Raw genomic sequence first — 26097 nt, 5'->3', positions numbered from 1 at the left:
TGATCACAAAGCCTTCCTTTAGGTGTTTTGATCAGCAGAGAATGGTGGACATTTTCTGAAATCAGGTCAAACGTTCATGGTTTAATATGGTTAAAAATATGGAAATTAATTACAATGTTGGTTCTTTGACTTTAATGTAGCCCTGATCAAGGACATTCTATCATTTGAGCTTTTCCCCCCATTGAATTGTTTCATTCAAACATCTTAAGTAGCCTAAAAGAGCCAAACTAAAGTATTTCACATTCACATTTCAGTATTTCTCTGGTTTAATATTGCCATGCAGTTAGAGTGACCACCTCACAACATAAGGAAGCTTTTGCCCTCATTTCCACCACACCAATACACCTAAACCAGGCTGCATTTGCTGACCGATTTCAAAATAAAAATTCTTGTAGGTGCTGCACACCAGCAAAATGTCAACAAACTGGCCCGCTGACCTGTTTCCTAATGGTCAAGCATGTGTACTGTGAGTGGGCAGTGTGTACACCTTCCTGCCTCACTGACCAGGTACACTTAGTGATAACCAAACCTTTCCAATGTTGTTCAGATTTAGTGGCACAAGCATGAAAGCTGCCTTTCAGTGTAGTCTTAGTCTTTTGTGTGTGTGTGTGTGTGTGTGTGTGTGTGTGTGTGTGTGTGTGTGTGTGTGTGTGTGTGTGTGTGTGTGTGTGTGTGTGTGTGTGTGTGTGTGTGTGTGTGTGTGTGTGTGTGTGTGTGTGTGTGTGTGTGTGTGTGTGTGTGTGTGTGTGTGTGTGTGTGTGTGTGTGTGTGTGTGTGTGTGTGTGTGTGTGTGTGGCTCTCTCAGTCTCTGAGTTTGTCGGAGATGATTAGTTATGTAACTGCTGCCTTTTGTTCAGCGCTCACTATCAGGAGTGAGCAGTTGTTCAGGCAGCTCCAGGGTCTCTCAGGTGAATCTGAGGTTTCCTATGAAATCTCAGATGCTGATAAAGCTAAATGTGTCGGACATGAACTGGAGGACTCAGGTTCAAGGCCCCTCGCCCTGCCAGCTGCGGAGCCTTGAGCAAAATGCAAAACCCATCAGTAACAGCTGTAATCTATATCATGGTGATACAGAAAATGAACAGCAAGTTAGATGTAATCCCAGGGGGGAGGTACACTGAAGTACACTTAATTTAAGTACTTCTATGGCGACGTGATTAACATACTAAAAGTGTGCTATTTTCAATGTACTTAGTATCAAATATTGCATATCATAAATACTATTGGAGATATTCTTCATGCATTCAAGTTGTGCTATTTAGAGACACTATTAAGATGCAGTAAAATAAACTGAAGTAATCAGTTGTTTTGCTTATATGTACATTTTTACTCTACGTACACTTTAATCCCCTTTTAGATAACTATACTGATTAATAACTGTTTAGCTGAACATGTTGTACTTGAATATATTTAAGTGCAATTAAGTAGTGACTCAAGATAGTAAAGTAGAAGTACTTTCTCATACCATAGGCATATAAAAAAACAACTATAGGCCTACTATCATAATGGGTTGGGGTAATAGTGTTATGGATGGAAACGCCTCAGTCTCTCATCATAGTGACTTGCTGGGCTAAAAATAGACTGGCCTCTGCTGCATCTTGAATATTAAGTGTGAATGAATGAGAAAACCTCTGTGCCTGTGTGGTTGAGAGAACAAGAAAGAGAGAGAAAGGCAGATGCTTGGGGATTTCTGTCAGTGGAAGATGTACAGTGGAGCGGCAGGAACAGCTGATGTTTGGGGACGGAGATGGGAGGTGTTATGTTCTTGGTCGAGAGGCAGAAAGACGAAAAACAAGCCCTGCGTTTGGAGTAGGTGACGGTTAGGGGGTGTGGCTGTGAAAGAAGGCGGCGCTACTGTACTATATGAAGGACCCCATGTATATGTACTCGAATACAACCTCTCCTGTCCTAACCAAACACAGGTCGGATGTGTATGAGGCCGCTTTTGTGAAACAATGTCTTTTCAGCTCACACCTGGAACGAGGAAGCACTGAGAGGTTTTTTTTATTGACATCTTTTTTTGTTGTTGCTCCCGCTGTTTCAGAAACAAATGAGTTATTTCCTTGTATGACTTTTAAGGGATGTCATTGGAATATGTGCTTTCGGCTCAATAATCGGAATTTAGTTTGGGAGCTATAGTGCAACCTATGACACCGGCAGGCAGAAAACTATATTTACCACTATATTTATTACACGTTTTTTCTAGATTTGCACACCTTTTTGTCACAAGTTGCTGACAGCGCAATAACTTTCCTCATCAGATAAGTGCGGCACGTCCTACGTGGTTTTACGCACACACGATCCGCTTGAGCTCCATGCGAGACAAGCTTAACGTGGTGTGTGCTGCATAAGAAAATTAAAACATAACCCAAATAATAAACCTCCAGCCATCAAAATGACGGACGGTGCCAGACAGAGGAGCAGCACGTCGGGCTCTGCAAAGGATGCTGCCGCTGAGGAGTCGGGAGGTGGAGTGGCGCTCAAGAAGGAAATCGGGCTTGTGAGCGCCTGTGGAATTATCGTTGGTAAGTGCTCAGTCCTCCAATTCTGCTATATGGTGCTAACAGTTGTCTAACTCAGCCCAAGCTTCAATTTCCCCTCACATGTTGCCTTTGCAGTTCATGTGTGCGTCTTGGAAAGTATAAAAAGTATATTTGATGGTGAGGGATGTAAAGAGACAGATGGAGAAAATGCAAATATGGAGGAGTGGGTGCTGACCTGTGATCAGGGGTGTAAAAGCTGCCCTGGGATCAGATTCCACCATTAACTAGTTTATGATGAACCTGTGTGTGTTTCTAGATAAGGATGTTATATCCTGACAACGAGAAAGTGATATTACCTGCAGACCCGGCGGCAGACATACCTGTGTGGGCATTTGATTTACCAGGGCGGGGCGGGCCCACCCCTAAATTTACATTTACGGTTGACGGTCTTAGTATATAGGCTACACCCATTGGTTGGTTTTGTGGCACATTTGTAACGCTGTGCAAACTTGAGCGCACACAGGGTGGAAAGGTGGAGTAAGGTTGAGCGATGGAGAGAGAGAGATTGAGCGAGGCAGATAGCGTGTGCAGCGGTCTGCTTGCGCACAGAGCAGGAGTTTGTGAGAGAGACGGCTTGAGAGTCAATTTCTCTTCAAAATATAATTGCCAGCCTCCCTTGTCCCTGGCTGGCTTGCTAGCTCGTTGGTAACGTAAATGTCTTCTAATCTGGCGCTGAGTTGCCATATTCCTTTCAAGTGTATAAGTGTGAACCACTTCCTGATATCCATTGTTGCAGATACATATAAATGATAATAGCCCAACTAACCTAGCAAGAGTAAACTGACAGGCTGCTGTGCCGCATCTCACTCAAAAACCCACACGACTCAACCCAGCGAAAAACCAGTCTCGCGCGCAGCCTTTCATTCAGAATTTCATTCAGAATTTCATAGCAAGATTAAACTAATCTAACTAAACTAATATTTCGACATAGTTTAAAACAAAAATAAATATTAGGACAAAGCCCTACAAATAACAACAATAAACATAATCAGTGACGGCTCCAGAGTATTTTTGTTGGGTAATCTATGGTAGGGCTAACCCATACAGTGGTGGGGCTCAAATCAGTATTTGCAATGCAATTACATACACGCTGCCCTTGATTTCTATCAACACGTAATGTTGTATCGATGTACCTATATAGAGATTTACTACAGCAAAAGTATTCTCCGTCGGGACTTCCTGCAACAACACCACGTCGTTATCGTGATTCTGATTGGCCAGAAGACATTATCAAAGATGTTCTATTGAGAAGATGATCACTACGTGACAAAAGTTTTCAAACCGTTTCTAGTCTTCGGTATTTACTGCTGTCTGTGCAATTTACTCCGCGCGAGTTGGCGGACTTTATTTTGCTTACTGTAAAATCATTGGGACTAAGCCATTTCTTGGTATGGCTGTAGCCTACCCCAGTATATCCTGCCGCCGCCACTGAACATAATAATAAAACAATTAAAATGTTGTATTCAGCCCTGATTAAAACAGCGGGCCCAAATCCTGGATGGGCGGGCCCAAATCCTGGATGGGCGGGCCCAAATCCTGGATGGGCGGGCCCGGCAGTTGTGCAACGTTTACACATGTTGGTTAAAGTGTAGCTTGTGGTTACTCCTGCACACATTGAGATATGATCTCCCAAATTGGATGCACAAACAACCCTAAAGGACACACTCTTCCTTCTGTGCAACGCTTCAAAGATTCAGCCCCCTCCACCCCCTTCAGTGTTTAATCAGTCATCATCAACAGATGTGATCATTTCTTAGCCTGGCCAGGGATGGTGATGTCGTCACCCTCACTCAGCTCTGATGCTGGAGATTAGGAACATTCAGAGCAATTTGTAGGCTCACATGATTGATCTGGACACAGTGTGATGCTGGAAACAGTGGACAGTCATACATTGGCTTGCACCAGAGATACAAATCTTAAAGAGACATTCCAACTATTGTTATAAATGAAGCTCATGTCATAGGTGGTACTAAGTTGTTTTATTTCTCATTAGAGTACATTTGATTTGCATTGTGGGAAATGTAGGTTTTTCAGTCTCTTGCAAGCCTCTCAGTTTTGTGGAATTAAGATTTCTTAATCACAAGCGCTAAATCGGTTACTCTATTGATACATTAATTGTTTCAGTTCGACTTTGTACCGGGGCTGAAGGAATTACAGCAATTTTGTTTCACAATACGGACTTGTGCAATGCCTAAATTGCAGGAGGACAATATTTGTTTACTCCAGATTTAAGAAAAACATCTTTCTTTGATCAAATTCTCCAAAACAACACCACTTGATCAATAATCCAACATCTTATCCAATGAGATCCTGGGGGTAAAGGACACACATGCAGTAGCAGGGCTGAACAGAGGAGAATTCAATACAGACGACAAACAAGCAGAAATAACAACATCAGGAGACAGATGGGTCGATACAGGCGCATGCAGGGGGATATATGGTTGTCATAGGTGTGTGGTCTTCGGATGACCTTGGCAGCGTGAAGAAAAGGGTGGGGATGACTCATTCGATCGTGCGTTTCCAGGGTAACGGGATGAAAGAAGGCAGAGTGAGAGTGTCTGCACATGGGAAGTCCTGAGAGAAAGACAGGAGCTGGGAAAAAGGGAGGATGCGGGAGAGATGAAGAGCAACCATGGCAGAAGGCTTTGTACTTGGTAACTTACTGCCTACATCCTTTTACACTTGAGGCCTCATTTCAACTCTGCTTTAAGTAGCTCAGTTTACGTTAAGCTTTACCAACTACAATTACACTTTCACACCTTTCTAGGATCTGAGATAGTTGCAAGAATATATGAGAATGTGATTCCGCCAACATTCCTCTTTGTTGCCCGACACTTGATCGTATCTTTGCAACAACACGTAGATAATATAATTGATAAAGCATTTGACTATGGCTCTCCAGTCATCAGCCGCCGATTAAGAAACAGGTTGGCAGCGACTCGTGCCACCTTAGAGCCTTTCTTTACAGCCGAGCAGAGTCCATCCTGTTCATCTAGGTGCAGTCATCAGATTTTTCGTCCTTACATTACATTACATTACATTGCATTTAGCTGACGCTTTTATCCAAAGCGACTTACAATAAGTACATTCGACCAGGAAGACACAACCTTGAGGAAAACAGAATCATATAAGAACATCAGGTTTCAAAGAGCCAATCGTTTCAAGTGCTGCTCAACTGGCTAAGCCAGTCCTTTATTAGTATATAAGTGCTCTGTTAGCAGTTCTTTGTTAGTCATTCTATCGCTCGAAGTGGAGTCGAAATAAATGAGTTTTCAGTCTGCGCCGGAAGGTGTGTAAGCTTTCTGCGGTCCTGATTTCAATGGGGAGCTCATTCCACCATTTTGGAGCCAGGATAGCAAACCCACGTGTTTTTGCTGATGGGAACTTGGGTCCCCCTCGCAGCGAGGGTGCAGCGAGTCGTTTGGTTGATGCAGAGCGTAGTGCACGTGCTGGGGTGTACGGTTTAACCATGTCCTGGATGTAGGAAGGGCCAGATCCATTCGCAGCATGGTACGCAAGTACCAGTGTCTTGAAGTGGATTCTAGCAGTTACCGGAAGCCAGTGGAGGGAGCGGAGGAGCGGCGTGGTGTGGGAAAATTTTGGAAGGTTGAAGACCAGACGAGCCGCTGCATTCTGGATGAGCTGCAGAGGTCGGATGGCACATGCAGGTAGACCAGCCAGGAGGGAGTTGCAGTAGTCTAGGCGTGAGGTGACGAGAGCCTGGACCAGAACCTGCGTAGATTTCTGGGTCAGCTGTGGGCGTATCTTCCTGATGTTGAAAAGCGTGTATCTGCAGCAGCGGGTTGTAGCAGCGATGTTTGCAGTAACTCGTCCTTGAGTGAATCACTCATTCATGCCCCCCCAGCTCACATTGTCACGTGGGAGAGAGTCCAGGTCAGGAGACCCGTCTGATCCTCTGGTTGTGAGGGTTTCCATGAAAAGGGCCGAGCACACGAGATCATCAAATGGTTTTTATGGCCTATTGTACAGTACAGGCACTTATCGCTCGCACACATAAATCCAGCACGTGCAAGGCGGAGAATTGGGATTAGAAGTGAACTTTTGGCCACTTGGAGACAAAAATGCCCCACCCTGATAATGCTGTTTTATTAGCTCGCCTGGCTTAGCCGTGTCTGAGCTCCAGTCCATGCCCTCTCATTACATTACTCCACAAATTCACTTTTATTAATCATTGAGCTTTATTCCATACGAGTAGCTTTTATGTTTTACATCCGCAATCAGAAGTCTCCTCTTTCTCGTAAATGGCTTCCTTGTTGTAAATTGCTTTAGTGTAATGACACACACACACACACACACACACACACACACACACACACACACACACACACACACACACACACACACACACACACACACACACACACACACACACACACACACACACACACACACACACACACATGCACAAGGTTCCTGCGGAGTCTGTGAGTGTGAGGCTGAAGGCCAAGCAGCAGGTTGCACCAGCTTGGTGGCTGTTTGAACAAGGATTTAACGGCGGGTGGAAATGCAAGAACTAACCATAGAGGGCTTTCTAAAGTCTGATCAGGGTTTTATCATAATGCAGCACAAACACTCTCATGCTTGTTGAAAGGGTTAGCGTTACGTGGTGACACGGTATGAGCGGCTGAAAGATGATGCAAAATGTATATCCTATAGTGTGCCTCCATTTTTGCTACATCCTTACATTTCTAGACGAAATTGTGAGTGTGATTGGCAGATGAAATGATAATGTAAATGCCTTTAAGACCAGGTAGTAACGAAAAACAGCAAATATGCAATATACGAGATAATGGATAGGATCTGAGATAGCCCAAGAGCTGTATGAGACTTTGAAGTATACATTGTGTGAAGTCTGAAGAGGAGCCTTAGCCTGTTTCCATCAGGAGGCATGAAACAAAGTCAGAGAAGAACAGAAATGTGCTCACAGAGCACGTCTCAGACCAGGCTCCTTCCTTTGTGAAAAAACGATCCGATAACAATGGAGGATATCAAAATATCCTGTGCTAGAAGAGGCTGCATACATTTGTAATAAGACCCAGAAATAAGATACATGAGGGTAGCTGTGATGCACGCTGCCATGAGAGATTTGAACTTTTAGAGGTTTTATTCTCTGCTTCTTAAACAGATACAAACAAGGCCTGAATTCAAGTAAAAAGAGTTTTTCGGTTCCCTGTCTGCTTGGAGTCAGAAGGATGTCAAAACGAGCATAAGAACAGGAAACCTGAGGAGATTCCACACAGTCAGCATGTCTCTCACGCCTAATGATGCACGTGACACGAACACACAATGCAAGCGTGCACATTTGCTTGCTCGTATAAAAAGCAAACCCTTCCATAAAAGTCCAAATATTGACTAATTTCAACCAGAGGCAGCAATTGACCTTTATCTGCTTCTGCAAACTTTATGTTGCAGAAGTCCAGCAGCAGGGAGTTTGCCACTGAGGAAAGTGCTGAGTCAATGCATAGCTGCTTTGTTTCAGGTCAAAGGGCATGCACTGAAGACCACAGCAGCCATTAACATGTCGACATCAGGAGTGTGTGACGCTTTGCTGCCGTCTCTTTTACCTATTACCTGCAGCTGGAGTTACATAAGTGAGCCAGACACTGATGCATATGGATTCTTTAAACCCATAGCATGCGTCATGCTACGGAGATATGCGCACATTCTTCTTTAGATTGAACCGATATGAGAAAGCAGAGTGAAGTCTTCTCCCTTGGGGGATTGATGCTGCTATTCCATTTCAATGCGTTTGTCTGCAAGGATCTTTTTTAATCTGACCTAATCTTTAGTTTGAATACCTTAATGATTTTATAATCCTGGAGAAGCAAAGGAATCCAGATGTGCATGTCTAATAGCTCAAACCCCAAAGATTTCTCCAGAGAATAGAGAATTTCAAGAGTATAATAACGGCAGCAAATCATCCAATGGAGAAGCAATCATTAGTATAAAAATGTCACATGTTAATCACCACTTTTATGTCGTCACACCTGCCTGCATAGCTGCAAGTTATATATTCTAGTTTATTGGAAGTTGTAGTAAGATATAATGCAATCCCTGCACTTTTTTTTACTCTGCAGGCTTAATGTCATTCATATCTTTGACTTTTGTACTGTACCGTAAAAGGCCACTTATCCTATCATCCGGTTATGATTCAAAACCTTCCACCTTTAACCCTGACGCTTTTTTTTATTAGCTGTTTATAGCGCCATCAACCCAGTGATTTGAGGCTAGCTAACTTCGTCTTCGTTGTAGCCTAATCGAACATTTGGGAGTGCATGGCGATATTTTTCCTGTTGGACCAGAACCCAACGTCCGTCCCTCCATCTCTCAGCTCTGGTGTAAAAGGCCTGGCGCTCTGATGCTCATTGGATCTGTCAGGGTAGACACCCCTCCTTCCTCCTTGCACTCCTTCACCCCACTCCCTGTCTTGCTCAATCTACAAATAACTCTGTGCTAAATCAGCAGATTACAAGTTTGCCTGATAGCTCAGCTGCTTTATCACGTTTCAAACAATTGAATAACGTGTTGTAACTGTTGTTTATTTGGTAGATTAAAAAACATGCTTGTGGTTTTATGCAGTGACTATTTAATTGAGGTTAACAGTCAGTCAGAGTGATTTCCTGGGAGTGTGTTGTCTTAGGCATGCCAGGGTTGATGCCATCTGTCTGCTGAGGTCACAAAAAACATTAAAGGGCTCAATTGAGTTATGCCAGCTGTTTCTTCCTGTTTCTAGTTTTTTCTAAGGCTCATTTCCTCCGTGTTCTTACTCAATACCTAGACATAAGAGCAGATCTCATTGAAACCTACAGTAGTGAGTCTTGCAAGAGACACGTTTCTTTAATGATGGTCAACTTTAGCAAAGAAGATGCGGACATTTTTTAATTTGTATTCACCAAAGTGGGTGAAGCACCAACATACTACATCCTACACTTCCCATAATGCTACTGCATGTTTTTAACTCCCTGCCTCATGAATGCCATCCTTTTTCACACCACACTGTAGTTTGTAATCCAGTCTGTGAAGCAATAACATGACGTGACAAATAACCTGCTTTCAACACTACAGCTTCTCAGAAGCCTTCTACAACAACCTGTTTCATAATCTGCTCCGCTGTAACCTGACACCCCTCCTCTCTCCCTTCCACCAGGTAACATTATCGGCTCAGGTATCTTCGTCAGTCCGAAGGGAGTGATGGAGAACGCCAGCTCGGTGGGCATGGCCCTCATCGTCTGGATCGTCACGGGGGTCATCACGGCCATCGGGGCGCTGTGCTACGCCGAGCTGGGCGTCACCATCCCCAAATCTGGAGGAGACTACTCCTACGTCAAGGACATCTTCGGAGGGCTGGCAGGGTGAGACATTCAGTCATGGACTTACTTAGAAGGAGTGTGTGTTTTCCTATGGCATTTGAAGGTGGGATATGAGTCAGGGAGAGGATACATCGAAGCAGCTGACATCTAACAGTAGTAAGCAGAGTTGTGATAATAGGTTAGATATACAGGAAACAGTTTGTGGGTGTTTTTTATTTAACATTTAGAGATTTCAATCAGGTGGTTTGTCTCCACCTGAACACCACGTGCCATTAGCAATACACAGACGCTGTTTTCATAATAATTAACTGTTCACTTCAGGCATCATTTTTAGAAATGATGGAAGTTTTTGTGGTCAAACTTCTTATTTTGAAGGAAAAGCCTTTTGTCTGATTCACGGAGGTTTGATAAGCCCCCGGGTCAAAACTACTGTCTAATAAGAATTTGAGCCACTTTTATAAAAGAAGCAGCCTCTCTTAAAGTTAATTTGACATGGATTTAGGTGAGCATACCAACATGTCTAGATTCTTCTCCTTATCCTGGTGGATAAGCCCGCTCATTCAGGTCAGACATCTTGATCTTATTGCTTTTTAAACCTGGAGCAAATACTGACTCGGATGTTTGAACAGTAGATGCTCAGACAGCCAAAATTACTCAGACAGTTACTTATGTCCGCTGGGTATTTATATCAACTGGTTTTCCCATACATCTCTTCCATTGGTCCATAAATACTTAGCTTATAGTGACCTCTTAGGAACCATGCTAGGTTGATCGCCAAGAAAAACAATACTGTTTGTTTGCGTAGATTTCACACACTGTGCCTTTGCCCAGACTGTAAACACAGATTAGACCATTGTTTCGTTTTTTTCAACTATCACAAGGGTACATATTATCGGGGTATTTTGGGAGAGGAATTCAACCAGATGAAACAGCCAATCATTGTTTTGGTCCCTTTGTACAGTAGCTATGTACACGCCGGCTAGGATAAATAAACCGTGTTCAAGCGGTGTTTGTTTTCTGTTGTCATTCTCCTTTCATCCCTATGTGTTCGATGTGGGCCTGGGGGGAAGTAGGTATGTGCTCTGTATAGGTCAGTAATGGTATAGGAAATAGCTACATCACTTTGTCGCTGCTGGGCGATGGCGATTTCCAAGAAAGAGCTCGTAAAGTTGTAAACTCAAACATGACTTGAATGGACAACATTTGATGTACAAAGCCCTTTGTGTGTCGGACATTATGTGCCGTATATGGACTAATATACAGATGGAAGGGACTCATTGGGTTAGGGTTAGACCGGGTTTCTGATAAAGGGATATATAAAGATAAATCAATGTGGCTCATGCCTCTAAATCCTCTATTTGTTCCAAATCTGAAGGACTATTATAGAATTTAGAAAAAGTGTAGTCATTGTTGATTAAGTGGTTTATAATAACATAGTATAATACATTTATGTAGTGAAGAAAAAGTACAATAAAAAAATGTAGGTTCAAGTAAAAGTTTAAAAATGTTTAATGTTACTTTTTCCCGCTTTTGCGGCGTCCACCTGCGTTAAATATACATTTTTTACATTAAACACACACGCATTCCAGTCACACATAAGCCTGTTAGCTCAGTCAGGTGTAATTATCCCTTTATAAGCTTACAGGGAATTTGGTGGAATAACCACTCGTCTGGTTTCTCCTGCTGAACACAGCTAAACCCTCATGATCTCCCACATCTCATCTCACCCCCCCACCACGCTCCAGCGGCCAATCTGTGTCACTATGGACACGGCTTGCATCAGTTTGTGACTCATCCTGTCCGTTTCTAACAAAGCGAACACACACTGACTAATATCAGACATCACTTCACTTTAACCAGGCACCCAGCTGACATTTTCTCAGAGGTGTTAACTGCTGTAGGTCCAAACGAAATGACATTAAACTTAATTAATCGTATGTGCTTATTACTGGGAATGAATGCACAGACCTGATCACTTAGTATGGTATGAGTCATTAAGTTTCCATATCAGAATCACATTAAGACCATGGGTTTTCCCCTTTGGTTTGTCATGAGAATTCCATATCTTTTTGTCTAAATCTGTCGACAAATGGCAAAAAATACGCCTCATGATTTCCAATAGTCCAAGGTGACATTTGAAATAACTTAATTCTCTGAAAAACCTAAAGATATTTAATTTTAAATGACAAAAAAAGTAATAAGCACCATCTGGAACCGGTGTTAAGCGTTATAACTGACTAAAATGATCGATTGATTACAAAAAATGGTTAGTGATTTGTCAGCTGTCGATCCATAAATCATTGTCTCGGTGCTTTATCGCTCCATATTTTTGATCCTGTCCTAAAACATACAAATTGAAAAGATCAAAAGCGTTAACTCAAAGCCATACAACAGTGTGTCTGGCTAATACTATGAGAGGTCAAGCAAATAAAGTCGACCCAAAACAAAGTGCTTTGAATGAGAGTCAGTAAATGGAAGGATGTATACGTGCCATGTGCCTTTGTGATGTGCTTTCTCCTCTTTACCCCCCCCCCCGCTGTTCCTCCCATGCTTCTGTGTTTGTGACCTTTTGTAACTCCCTTTTCTCTCAGGTTCCTGCGCCTCTGGATCGCCGTGCTGGTGATCTACCCGACCAATCAGGCCGTGATCGCGCTGACGTTCTCCAACTACGTCCTGCAGCCTCTCTTCCCCACCTGCTTCCCTCCGGAGAGCGGCCTGCGTCTGCTGGCTGCCGTCTGCCTCTGTGAGTCATACAAACACACAAACACGTGCAGGTGTTGCAACTATGCTAGATAAGAACACAACAATTCAGGCTCTGTCATAAACGGTACAAGTGTGAGCAGTAGTGGGTGTCAGGCACGAGTCATTATCATAATAGGAATATTTAGAGCAATGTTATACCAAAATGTAAGCCGAACGTCCGAATCGTTTGCTGTATTTCTTGTTTTCCTGGATGGCAACACTCTATCAGATCTGTCTCTGGTGGATTCATGAGGGCATGAAAGGAATAGTTTGCTTTCTCCTGGACAATAAGATCAGAACATTTAACAGGACAGCGACAACATCTCCATGTGTTGCAAACGTTTCAACCAGGACGGGATGTTCCTTGGATTGTTTAATTGAAATGGTTTCAACTTGTTTCCAAGAGGGAAAAGAATAGAGTATTTCATGTAAAAATACGTTTCGAAATAGTAACAGTGTTTGTGTAGCAGAATATATATATATTTGTCACTGACAAACTTTCCTTTGTTTTCTGCCAAAATACCTGCTAATAACTACAACAGCATTATTACCTTTGTTATGGTTCAGTTAAATATATTGGTGTCTTATGAATCTAATTTCTAAGAGTTACACTTTGACTCTCAAATATAAGAAAGATATTACAAATTGAATTCTTTCCCTTTTAAAAATATAATGCCGAAGCAGCTATTGTCTCAACATACAGTAGATTCGGGTTTGATTATATAAGAGTGCAAGTCGTCTCAAGAAATAGAAAAAAAGACACAAAGTCCTGCGTGAGTGTGCGTGTCGAGACAGGCCAAGGGATCCAAGATTGCACTTTAGTTTTCCGACACAGTTACAAGACAGGAAAACACTTTGACACAGGTTGCTGAACGGATGTAATAGTAGCTCATGCTTGTAGGATTCATCCTCAAAGCTGTTTGCAAGTTATTCAAAGCAGCAGATGGCTGAATGTTCCTGCTTATGTCCCAGTGTATTCCTTGAAGCTCTCAGAGGTCATCTAAGACAGGATAGCATAGCCGCGAGACGTGTTAGCACTGAGCAGTGAATCTGTAGCGATAATGGGTCAACGTGTTGCTGCTGACATCACACTGGTCCATTCAAATCCCTCGGTTCACACACACCGGCCACATACTGCAGGCAGCCTTCAGATAGAGAGGCAGACAGCTCTGGACTGCAGAAGAGGGTGTGTATTGTAAGTGTGTGTTTGTGCAATGCTGTGAACTTTGCGGAGGATTACACAACACCACTGTTCTCTTCTCACCTGTCGAATAAATACACTACGTTTAGAGAGGGAATAATGGCCCGTATTTGCAGAGGGAAAACAAACAGGTCCTTTGTTTTATTTTTGTACATTTTTCCCAAAAATATGGCTGAGTTCAAATAGAAACGCGCCGTTGCAAGCAGGTGGTCGGGGTCAGAGATCTTCCGTAAAAAGACGTGTTTTTTTCTCCCTCGTGATCTCCAAAGGTTTTTTGTACCACGACGTTGGAAAGGCTGCCTTGTGACATGCTGTTCACTGGCAGATGGGCTCAGTTGGCCGCCCTGTTTGGCTCGAATAAGTGGAAATCTCACTTTGAAAAGGCATGCACAACAACACACACGCAGCGAGCTAAGAGATCCACTACTTACTGTAATCTACGCCAGAGAAAGAATGGTGTTCGGCGGTCAGAAGGCTACCTCAAAAACATTGCAATAGATTTCATGCGTCATGTTGAGTGCAAATTGAGCAAGTCTAGCAGGAAGATATTAGAGTTTTGTACAGAAAAATATATAGTCAATATATGTTTTCACCCTGTTTTGATGTTGTCGTTGTTCAGGAGTCAAAGTGGGTTAGAGGTTAGCCGTTTTCCTCAACTCTGATCTCATTGTTGTTGGTGTTGTTGTTGTTGTTGTTGTTGTTGTTGTTGTTGCTTGACATTTCTGCGATTTCCTAAATCCGACCCCTGGCAGATTTATATATAATAGAGTGCAGTATATAACCTTTATATTTACCCTCCAGTCCAGATTTAGGAACCGAACCAGATGCCGCCGGTCATGGCAGCCGCTTCAATGTGAAAGGTGTACCATTTCAAAAACAGGCGGGGGGGATTCTCCCTGGGGTCCGTCTGCAGAGTGCGAGGTCATAACTGTCGTGTTTTCCAGCAAGCTCGTGGTTAACTCAGCAAGTTTCCATACACACATTTTGTATACTCAGCTTACGAACAGCGGAGCGCCCCCCCCCCCCTCGTCTCGCTGAATGTGTCCTCAGGTGTTTACTCGCAGCCTGTCAGTAGGCGGAAAGGATTAGGAGGGGACACATGGTTCCTAAAGTCCCTCTGTGTGTTTTCAGGGATGGATCAGTTGTATTTTGTTTACTATGTCTGTGTGTATAGGCTAGACAAATCATAAGCCGGTGTGTTCAAAATGTCTAATTTCCTTTTTTTTGGGGGGGTTGTAAAAGCAGCACGCTCTGCGGCTCATTTGTAGTAACGCTGCAGGATGTTGAATTTACAACTTTCCCCTTCACCCTCTCCAAAAGCCCCAGGAACTAACCACAAACCACAAGAACACGTCTCTCCAACTTCATACAGACCCATGCATGTCTGACCGTCTGCTCTGCTCAGACTCATTTCATTTGATCAACTTAATCCCTAAGAGTCAAACAGGCCTATTATTTAATGGCACCCTATTGGCCTGAACCCACTGGCCTCTTGGACCCAGCAGTACATGTTCAATCCAATGTCTTTGTCTGTCTTTTGAAGTGAGTTTAATGGCTTTTCCAAATATGTTTGGTGCTTTTTTTTTGCTTTTTTAATGCTAAAGGAGTGCAGTTTGCCATAAAACATTAAAAAGAATAAACATGAAGGACTAAACAATCATAAAAACGTATTAATGTATCATTATAAGACGCATTATTATTATAGAGGTGGAAAAAAACTTGTATCTGAATGTCAAATACCTGCTGTACTTCAAACGAGAGAAAGCTAGTGCAGGTAAGACATTAGGTGTACTGTAAGAGATAACGGGTGACGTTCAATGCCATAATGAAGGGTCAAAGGTCGTTGCCGTTCAATGTTAAGACACGTGCCACATGTGCAGCTTTTGATCTTTGCACACGCCCTGTCCTGTTATCAGCTCACTTTCTCTCAAGAAAACCGCACGGTTATTGACCTGCATCTTGCGGGTTTATAAGTGACAAAAAAGCGTTTTATTCCCTTGGGAAAGAGAATGACTAATACAACAACGAAGTTCCTTTACGAGATCAATAACAAATACACATAAACCTTTATCTATCACTTAACTTCATAACGTAATCATTTCCCAACCTTTTGTCAGTGCCGCCGACTCATCAATTTGAGTGGAAATGTATATAAAATAAGGCCCAAAACGTGCTGAATCTAACAAACGGTGCATGTAAATATAATGTATAAATATCAGACAGCATGACATTTGGGGATTATGCCAACTTTAAAGCTAATTTAAGAGGAAAATAACAGGAAACTGGATTTTAAGGGGTGAAATAATCACTAACTTGACTGTTTTCTCCAGTGCTGCTGACCTGGGTGAACTGCTCCAGTGTGAGGTGGGCCACCAGAGTTCAGGACATCTTCACCGCCGGCAAGCTGCTGGCCCTCGCCCTCATCATCATCATGGGCTTCGTGCAGATCTGCAAGGGTAAGTCATTTCTATCATTAGTCTGTCCTGTAGAAGTCACACTCGCAGTCAGCGAGGGCCTCTTCAGTCACTGCATGGGACAGTGTATAGACTCCCCGTGGATCTGCAGAGTTCAGGGAGTTTCTGTGGCCCCTTTTGGTTTATACTCACATTGCTTATTTCCGCTCGCCTGTGTGGGTTTGCTGTCACAACAATGCTGAGGGACAGTTATTACAGGGGCCACAGAACGTAGGCAGAACAGGGGTTTCCGTGCGAGTGTTTGAAGTTAAAAGAACAGAGTACACGAGGGACGGTATGTGAGCGTAGACATACTTTAACGCTCTATGAAAACATGCTTTAAGAAGGGATTTCAGGGAAAAATGTAATGACAAAGGAGAAAGGAGTGAGAAAGCCACTTCACAGGGAATGAGCACAATGTGTTTTGCAACTTGATGGAATTAGGTGATGGTTTTCAGCTGGGTTACCTCACAGCAAGCATAGAAATTAAGTGGATTTATTTACCCTAAAAGCAAAGAAACAGACCTCTTGGGTTTGATGGGCTCATAGAAACAGACTTAAGGACTTAACAGACTCTGCTATTTGAAAATGCTGCTGCATCAAACTCATTTCATCTGCTCCACCCGTAGGAGAGTACTACTGGTTGGAGCCAGCCAATGCCTTCGAGCCGTTCCAGGAGTATGATGTGGGCTTGATAGCGTTAGCGTTCCTACAAGGTTCCTTCGCCTACGGAGGGTGGAACTTCCTGAACTACGTCACAGAGGAGCTGGTGGACCCCTATGTGTAAGACACTTCATTACGCTTCTCATATATCTAGGAATATTTCTGTGGCAGGAAAACCACCTTCCCACAGCACAGAGCTCCACGCACCTTTTAGGCAGATGCATTCCAAATTAGCTTCCCAGTTTAATCCCTTTCCCTTAAGCTCTTTGAAATTGATTTAACTTAGCATGGGATACATTCTCCACATCATCCCCAGTGCGATTGCTAGAAACATTTCAAGTCCAATTGAATGGTTTATTTCTTCATTTCCTCTGCATGGGATTGATGTCTTCTCATCAATCCCATGTTTTTTTAATAACCTTGGCATCCATTAATTTCCTGCTTCAAATCCCCCGCATGTACCCCCCCGTGTACCTGCTTCTCTTTACCTTTCCACCCATTCTGCCTTCCAAACCTGACCCCTTCTATCGTCTCCAGGAACCTTCCCCGTGCCATCTTCATCTCCATCCCCCTTGTGACCTTCGTCTACGTCTTCGCCAACATCGCCTACGTCACGGCCATGAGCCCCGCGGAGCTGCTCGCCTCAAACGCTGTCGCAGTGGTGAGTATCTCGAAGCATGATGTAGTAAAGGTGCTCCTGTAACTTCCCTCAAACACCTATGGAGGAGAATGACGCCCTCTAGTGAGATACCTGTGTTGGTTGATACTCATTCATTGGTGAGGAAATAGGAGTCTAACCATCGTCTTTGTGTCTTCTTCCTTTCATCCACCCTCCAACCCCTCCATCCTAGACGTTCGGTGAGAAGCTGCTGGGAGTCATGTCGTGGATCATGCCCATCTCTGTGGCTCTCTCCACCTTTGGAGGAGTCAACGGTTCCCTCTTCACCTCTTCAAGGTGAGTTAGTCCCATTACAACTTTCAATGTATTGGTCATACTATGTCAGCTACTCCACAAGAACGACTTTAAGATAAAGAAGAAGTTATAGGCTCCGAATTGAACTCCCTAGGCTTCTTTATGTTTAATCCCTCCGTTACACCATCTAGTCTTTATTCATTATGTAACATGTGCATGTAGTGTCAGACTTAAATACTGTACCTGAATGAAAGGAATTTTCTTCTCACAGATTGTTCTTCGCTGGAGCCAGAGAGGGCCAGCTCCCCAGGCTGCTGGCCATGATTCATGTGAAACGCTGCACTCCCATCCCTGCTTTGCTCTTCACTGTGAGTACCTTCCTCAACAACACACTGCTTTGTGCGTTATCTTCTTCACATAGACACTGAAGCTGCGTACAACCCGCATACATCCTGTTTTCTGACCCTCCTCTCCTTCTTCTTCCTCAGTGCCTGTCCACCCTGCTTATGCTGTGCACCAGTGACATGTACACCCTCATCAATTATGTGGGCTTCATCAACTACCTCTTCTACGGAGTCACTGTTGCCGGGCAGATCGTCCTGCGATATACTCAACCCGACCTGCACCGACCAATCAAGGTGTGTGATTGTTATGGTTTTGCCACATTTAAGCTTTGTCTGTAAACTATACAAATGACAGAAATAAGAAAATGATGGTCTCTGCCTAAGTGTAACGCGTTATTTCTTTGTTCTCTCTTCCAGATCAGCCTAATCTGGCCGGTTATTTACCTCGTCTTCTGGGCCTTCTTGCTCATCTTCTCTCTTTATTCCGAACCCATCGTGTGTGGCATCGGCCTGGCCATCATGCTGACTGGCGTCCCCGTCTATTTCCTGGGAATCTACTGGGACAAAAAGCCACAGTGCTTTAACAACTTTGTTGGTGAGTTAGCTGGTCACAGGCTGGTTGTTTTTTTACCATTCACGGTGAAATCTGTTTTATTATTCTAGACAAAAATTCATTATATCTAATTGGGCAAGACTACATAATTGGTCAACATTTTGGGACATTTGAGAGACTTAGATTAGCATAAGGACTGGAAGCTTGGGGAAACAGCTAGCATGGCTGTCCATAATTCAAACATATATGCCAGCAACCACCTCTGAAGCCCATACCGGTACTCTAACAGAAATGTATAACGACAAATTTGGGTTAAGGAGCCAGTTATTTGGTGAAGCAATTCTTGTTACTAAGCATATTTTTAAACAAGCTGTTTCTGGTCTTTATTCTAAGCTAAGCTAATTGCCTCCTAGTTCTCTCATACTGAATTGGCAGAAATATTGTATTTTTTTATAATATTATCTAGAACTTTTCTTCATACATTACTGCACCTGTCCTAAAAACTAAGGGGGACCGTGCCTTTGAGGCAGTGGCCCCAAGGTTTTGGAATAAACTCCCCCAGACACTAAGAGCCTCTGTCTCAGTAGAGATTTTTAAGGGGCAGCTAAAGATTCTCCTTTTCCGACAGGCCTTTGGGGCGCCGGAGGAGGTGCGTTTGTAGCTGTTTTTCATTGGTCTTTTATCTTGTGTTTTACCTGCTGTGTTTTATGCCTTTTATTCTACATTTTATGCTTGTACTATGAATTGTGTATTGTGTACTGTATACTGTAAAGCACTTCGTGTTGAGAAGGGTGCTATATAAATAAAGTTTTACTTACCCACTTACTTACTAAATCTCTTTGTCACTGTCTTTTTCCAGATAAGATGACGTACTTGGGCCAGAAGTTCTGCGTAGTTGTTTACCCTGCCATGGGTAAAAGCATTGGAAGCGCAGAGGAAGGAGAGGAAATGAAGGAAGCCATGTCTCCTCTGTCCAAGGAGGACGGAGACAACCACAAATCAGCGGACTGCTAAAGTCTTTATCTCCCACCTGCCTCGAATAAACAGACATTTGCAGACGCATATGTGGGTGTGCGCATACACACACGCAGACATACACCACGTGTAGTGGATTTACTGATCAACACTTTGTCTTTCATATTTGGTTTTCTATCAATCAATAATGTTGTGCCAAATATAACATGACGTATTTAGAGTCATTTGACCTCAAACGTTTCTGTCCGCGGGTCCTTCAAAAGTGCAATAAAGAAAGGTTGGCACCTTACCACTCCTCAATACATGCTTAAACACACGTTTTTTCATCATCATCATCATCATCATCATCATCATCATCATCCTGCTTCTCTTCCTTCACACACTCCAGGCACACTCCTACTGTAAGAGCATCATATCTTTTTCTTTTTATCAAGAGACTCTTACTCCACTGTGATGGCTACGAAAACACATTTTCTTTGGGGTTTTGTTCTTTTTATTGCCACAAATTAAATGTTGCTCTGTCATCCAAAGCAGAAAATCAGATCAAGTCATTTCATGTTGTGAAGTACACTAAGTGCAGTGTTTAGTTTTTAAAAGTGACTTTGAATTGTTTCCCTCTCTTCTTTTGTAATTGTGATAATTGTTTATATCAGATGTTCTTATGTTAGTTTTAATATGTTAATTTAGTTGATATTCTTTTTTTTTTCTATTCAACACCATCTACTTTTTTTTTACTCTTGTGGAGGTGTACACGTGAAAGTTGATGTGTGATCTGTACATTGTATTGGTTAATGGAGCACATGTTTTGTTAATTGCCTTAATTAGAAAATAGACTCTTTTTTGACTGATGTGTAGAGATGGTTGATTCTCATACCTTTGGGTCGTTTTTCATGTTTAGGGAAGAAAGAAATAAGTGGAATTATGTACGGACACTACACTGACAATGAACCAGTTAAAACTGTGCAAGGAAATAGAAAACTAGAAAGAATAAATAGGCAAGACATGAAAGTGTTCACCGACACATTTGAGTTGTTAATGTGAAATCCCTACACCGACACATGTGAATGCCTGCGTGAATAACAATTTTAAAAAGGCATTGATTGTCTTACGGAAGAAGTATTTTTGTAGCTTGCAACTTAGCTGTGTTTAAATCATTTTTATTTAGCGTGTCATATCAGAGCTTTACATAAAAAAACATGTTTTTTTAATTCATATAATCCACTAGGAGAGATGTTAGTGCAATATTAGTATAGGCAGCACCAGCAGAGACTTAACGCACCCCTGATTGAACCCATTTTGTGTTGTCTGATTATTATGTATCTTCCCTTATGCTGTATATTATAGTACCAACACACCTAAACACATTGTGTACTCAGACTTTCTGTAATCTGTTAGTGTCTCAGGGCGACCCCACTGCCTTCTGCTTTAAATTCACTGCCTAAAACCTCCGGACCATAAAACAGACCTAAGTGACTCAAATCCAGTCTGTTAGTGCTAAATATGTGTACTGGTGCTTTTAGATATTTATTTCCTCAGGAGTCTTAATCTTACCCAAATCCCCCACAAAATAATATAAATAATCATGTCAGAAAATATGTATCAAGAACGTGTCGTTAACGTTGGGCCAGTATTGTGTAGGTTTCTTTTATTGAACTGTGAGGAGAACAGGGTGTCTCTACCAGTGACATGAGTCAGATTTAAAAATATTATATTTTGACCTTTATCGAAATATTCGGTTATTTTCAAAAGCTTTTTTAGTCGGATGCTTCGATTCATTTTAAACAGACTGTTCAATAAAAGGATACCCAAAATCTAAATATTGGATTGTTCTTTCTTAGTAAGATCCCATTTTCATTACAATTGGGGTCTTACCTTGACTTGAAGATAAAGTCCATGCTATCCTTCTGGACAACAATCTCTATTACTTTTTTGTAAAAGTCCTCCTCCTTAGTCTAGTTTGTTGTTTGCGTCTACGGTCTCTGCGTAGAATAACACTAGCAACAAGAACATGTGGGCTCACTTGCGCCCCCTTCAGTGCGCAGAGGTTATGGCTGCCTCCCCTGGTGCTTTTTTCATTGCCGTTGTATGATGAGACCAGCGATTCTAAATATCATATACGTGAAATAAGTTATTTAGAGACTATGGATGGCGAGGATAAATGTAATAAAGGGATCTACAAACATTAAATTGGTGACATACAGTGAGATGCTGCAGGCATGCGCTTAGGGCCCGCGCTCCAGCCAGTTTCTGTGGGGTGACGCATTCTGAGGTGAGTCAGAGCTCATCTGTGCCTCACCTTACCCCACAGTCAGGCCCATTCCCAAACCGCCCCCTACACCCTACCCCCTACCCCTACACCTACACCCTACCCCTCCGTTTGCGCGTTCACGCGGAGGGTCCGCCATATTGAGGGCTGTTCCAAAGCAACGAGTGTGGAGGGGGAGTGGGCTATCAAGCCCTCAAACAGCGAGTCTGCAGCGGTGCTGACTTGAGACCGGTGTAGGCATAGATATATATAAACACTAGATGACTCACCCGCGCTGCTGGCCAATGGAGACCGACGTTGCCACTTGGCCGCCATCTTGCTACAGGCAGTTCTCTCATTCATAACATTATGGTTTACTATTTAAATAACCATAGCTTGCTCAATTTTCAACCAATTTTCAAACGGTTTGGTTTTTTATAAACATCAAAGATGTAGTTATGATACTGCATACTTATAATCATGGACTTTCATATGAAAATAACATTAATCAGATAAAGCAATAGCTATACACACACACACACAGGGCTGGACTGGGACAGCAAATCGGCCCTGGCATTTAGACCCAGCCGGCCCAAATCCATAAAACAAACAAATAGTAGCGGTTATTGACAAGAAGAATAACTCAGTATAATTTAAAAAAACGCTATTATTATCCTTTTTACGTACCAGGGGCAAACTAAACTAATACATACAACAAGTATGTGTAACTATCAATCATTAGAAATTAGACCTTCAAACCCTCTCACAAAGCGAACAGTGACCGAGCACTAATAGGGGGGTCTGATGGTGGTGGAGGCGGGGAGGGAGCGGATCAACAACTTGAGCAGCTGTCAACTCAACATTGTAAATAACCAACAAAAGACGATCACCGGTTCATCTTGTTTTTGGCTTGAGAATAGTTTGGGCAGCGTGAGAGCGTGAGATTGAGAGTGAAAGCGTGTGTCATACGCTAGATGCGTGAGAGTTGGCAACCCTGCATTACCTGCTGCAGGTGGGGCACCAGTTATACAAGAGGGAGACAATAGCTGTACTTATTTTTTAATGAGCCACATGCCATGATGCACCAACTTCAGACTTCCTTACAGAGCCACTCCTCCACCACACACGAACGCGCACATGACCAATGAGGGCACAAGATAAGTTTGTGCACAGATGGAAGGCTGACAGGCAGGTAGGCCAAACCAAGTTCCCATCAGCAAAAACACGTGGGTTTGCTATCCTGGCTCCAAAATGGTGGAATGAGCTCCCCATTGAAATCAGGACAGCAGAAAGCTTACACATCTTCCAGACTGAAAATTCATCTCTTTCGACTCCACTTCGAGCGATAGAATTGTTAACAAAGCACTTATATACTAAAGGACTGGCTTATCTAAAGCCAGTTGAGTAGCACTTGAAATGTTTGGCTCTATGAAACCTGATGTACTTTATGATTCTGTTTTCTTCAAGGTTGTGTCTTCCTGGTGGAACGCACTTATTGTAAGTCGCTTTGGATAAAATCCTCAGCTAAATGCAATGTAATATAATGTCTGGGGGGGTATGCCCACCCCCCAGAAGAAAAGTTTTAAAAATAACCCCTTAAATGATGACTTCTAGTTAATTTAAGGGGGGGGGACCCTATAGTGCCCTGCCTCCCCTTTCTATGACAACACGATAGAGATAGGACCAGATGAGTCTACAGGATGAGTCGACGGCATCTTTTCTTGGGCTTGTTTCTCCCACAGATTGACGCTCTGATATGACTCCCTGATAAACACTGCTATGTCATTGATTAGGTTGAAAAGTGTTCCACATTCGATGACATTTTGGGTAGTTTCAGCCAGGACAAGATTAAGAACATGAGCATAGCACCACACATGGACATGAGTGGGTGACTGGGAGGTCATCAGTGCAGAAAATCCTTTGTACCGGCCTTTCATATTGGATGCTCCATCCGTTGCATTACCTATACACACATGCCCTTGTCCAGTTTCAGATGCTTGAAGTATTGTCCGGTGGATGCGTGGCACTTCACTAAAGCCACAAGCCTCTCTTGCACAGTCTCATTGACATATTTTAAGATTACTGAACACTGATCCTGAGAAGTTATGTCTTGTGTTGTGTCCAGCTGAACAGAAGACATTCCGGCCTTCTGGACATCACTGGAGATACTTTCTTTGATTAGACTACGAACAGTTTCTATGATGGAGTTAACAGTAGTTTTGGAGAGTAGGGGGATGAGAGACCCTCTACCTTTTGTTCCACTGGATTGGTGCAATTTCTTGCTCTTCTCTACGCAATCATCCAGATGCTCTTTTAACCAGACATCATACTTTCCTAATAAAAGGATGAGCTCCAAAAAGTTACCGTGGTCCACGGTGTTGTCAGCTAGCATATATGCTCCCTCATTCTCCACCTGCCTGCACTTTCACCACATCCACCACATACTCCAAAACCTGACGTCTCTTTCGGACTTGTTCCCTATGAGCAGACATCTGACTGCCAGCAAACATGCTTTCGATGTCTGCTTTAGAGCACCGTAAGAAAAAAGCTTCAGCACAGGTTGAATGTGTAATGCTCTTTTTGTGCTCCTCTGTACGCTGGTGTGCGTGCCTCCAATCTGACATTCCAGTTATAAAGACATACAAAACAAAACAACATATGACGTCCCTTGCAATATGACGCCACTTTCTGCTGGTGCCATCTTTACAGGTGAATACCGTCTGCACAACTGGATTTCTGGTATGTTGTTGTGGGTGCTGTTCTAAAAACATCTGTAACATAGATGGCTCGGGGCGGGCAAAGTAATCTATGTCCTCCTGCTCTTTGCTCTCCTCACTCTCCTCCTCTGGGGATGCTACCTGGCTCAACACAATGATACAGAATGAATGGATTCCCTGATAGAGGTCCATACAAATAGGCATTGACATAACAATACCACACAGTTAATGGTCAAAACTACATGTGTGCCTCCATTTTTTATCTATTTCTATATTATTCATTCTATATATTGTCAATCAAAACTACCACAACAAGCTGACTATAAACATTTTCTTCAGGTCCCAAAAGACCACTGTTGCCCTTATAACCAAATAAGTAAATACACTAAACAAAACAAGCTGCCAGCTGACAGTAATTGTTCATGAATGTTGGTTAACTTTCAATGAGACAACGTATCAGAGTCCCATTAAGCTATATTTTAACTTGCCAGGGAAAACCTAAAAAAGCCAGCTTACTAGCTTGGAGGCTAACGAATGTTTCTCTTATAATATTTGTCTTATTAGTGCTTCATCAAAGGGATATTAATGGGTTCCAGAATTACAGAGTATCATAACCTTAATAATAATATTTTCCTAATTTTCTTAGCTTCTGCTTACCGCCAGTTCTCCTCGCTCTCCCCACTCGCGCTGATCTCTCTCCCTCTCATCATCTTCCTCACCACCAATATCGGCCACGGGTTAGAAGAAGATGGACCTGCACCTGTACTAAACATGTCGGTTATTTTGACACAAGCGGCAGCATCAGCACGAAGGGCCTGCTTTTTTCTTGCCCGCAATTGTTCTGCTCTCCCTTTTCGCTTGGCCTTCGCCTTCGCCATTTCTAACTCGAACTTTTTTTTTTCTCGAAAAAAAAGGAAGTTTGGCTTCAACGGCCGGCTCACCTCCTGGGGGCGTGATTTAATGATGCACACCGAGCGGCCCAAAGGGGGAGGTGATTAAAGATTTGATTGGGCCGGCCCAGTGTCAATTACTAAAAACATTTAAACAGAGGGCCAATATACCCGTCTTATGGGCCGGGACTTCAGAAAAAAAAAAGAAATGACGTGTCGGCCCACCGGGAAAATGCCCGGTATGCCAGATGGCCAGTCCACCCCTGCACACACACAAGGTATTTATATTAAATATTTGCCGGTGTATATATTTCCATTTATTTTATTATATTGTTAATATTTCAAATAAATTATAAAATTAAAATACATTTATATTTTATATATAAAAATCGGTCTCATGTTACCACTCTGTAAGCCAAGAGTTGTTAATTTAGCAATGCCTTAGCTTTAAGAACAGGGACACAACTAATGACAATAGCATATGTTGGTATATTATTTAGATATTCACCACACCTTTATCAGAAGAA

The 26097-nt window shown here is 42.7% G+C and overlaps 1 protein-coding gene across 1 annotated transcript; it reads left to right on the top strand.

Annotated features, from left to right (window-relative positions):
• The first annotated feature begins 1904 nt into the window (after positions 1-1904).
• slc7a8a (solute carrier family 7 member 8a) lies at positions 1905-20739 on the top strand. The gene is made up of 11 exons (XM_034106004.2): positions 1905-2525; positions 9712-9916; positions 12466-12617; positions 16148-16273; positions 16900-17053; positions 17471-17594; positions 17785-17888; positions 18118-18214; positions 18335-18484; positions 18608-18785; positions 19603-20739. The coding sequence occupies exons 1-11, from the start codon at positions 2396-2398 to the stop codon at positions 19755-19757; spliced, it is 1575 nt and encodes a 524-aa protein (XP_033961895.1). The 5' UTR covers positions 1905-2395; the 3' UTR covers positions 19758-20739.
• The last annotated feature ends 5358 nt before the right edge of the window (positions 20740-26097 follow it).

The sequence above is a fragment of the Pseudochaenichthys georgianus genome, chromosome 18, assembly GCF_902827115.2.
Source record: "Pseudochaenichthys georgianus chromosome 18, fPseGeo1.2, whole genome shotgun sequence".
Lineage (NCBI taxonomy): Eukaryota > Metazoa > Chordata > Actinopteri > Perciformes > Channichthyidae > Pseudochaenichthys > Pseudochaenichthys georgianus.
Note: the sequence above shows the minus strand (reverse complement) of the source record. Positions and strands in the feature narration are given on the sequence as shown.

Excerpts from the sequence above, each read along its gene's own strand:
- slc7a8a (XM_034106004.2), top strand. The coding sequence starts at position 2,396 with ATGACGGACGGTGCCAGACAGAGGAGCAGCACGTCGGGCTCTGCAAAG. Across the intron at positions 17,054-17,470 it reads GAGCTGGTGGACCCCTATGT|GAACCTTCCCCGTGCCATCT; the intron begins GTAAGACACTTC and ends TATCGTCTCCAG. Across the intron at positions 17,889-18,117 it reads TCCCTCTTCACCTCTTCAAG|ATTGTTCTTCGCTGGAGCCA; the intron begins GTGAGTTAGTCC and ends TTCTTCTCACAG.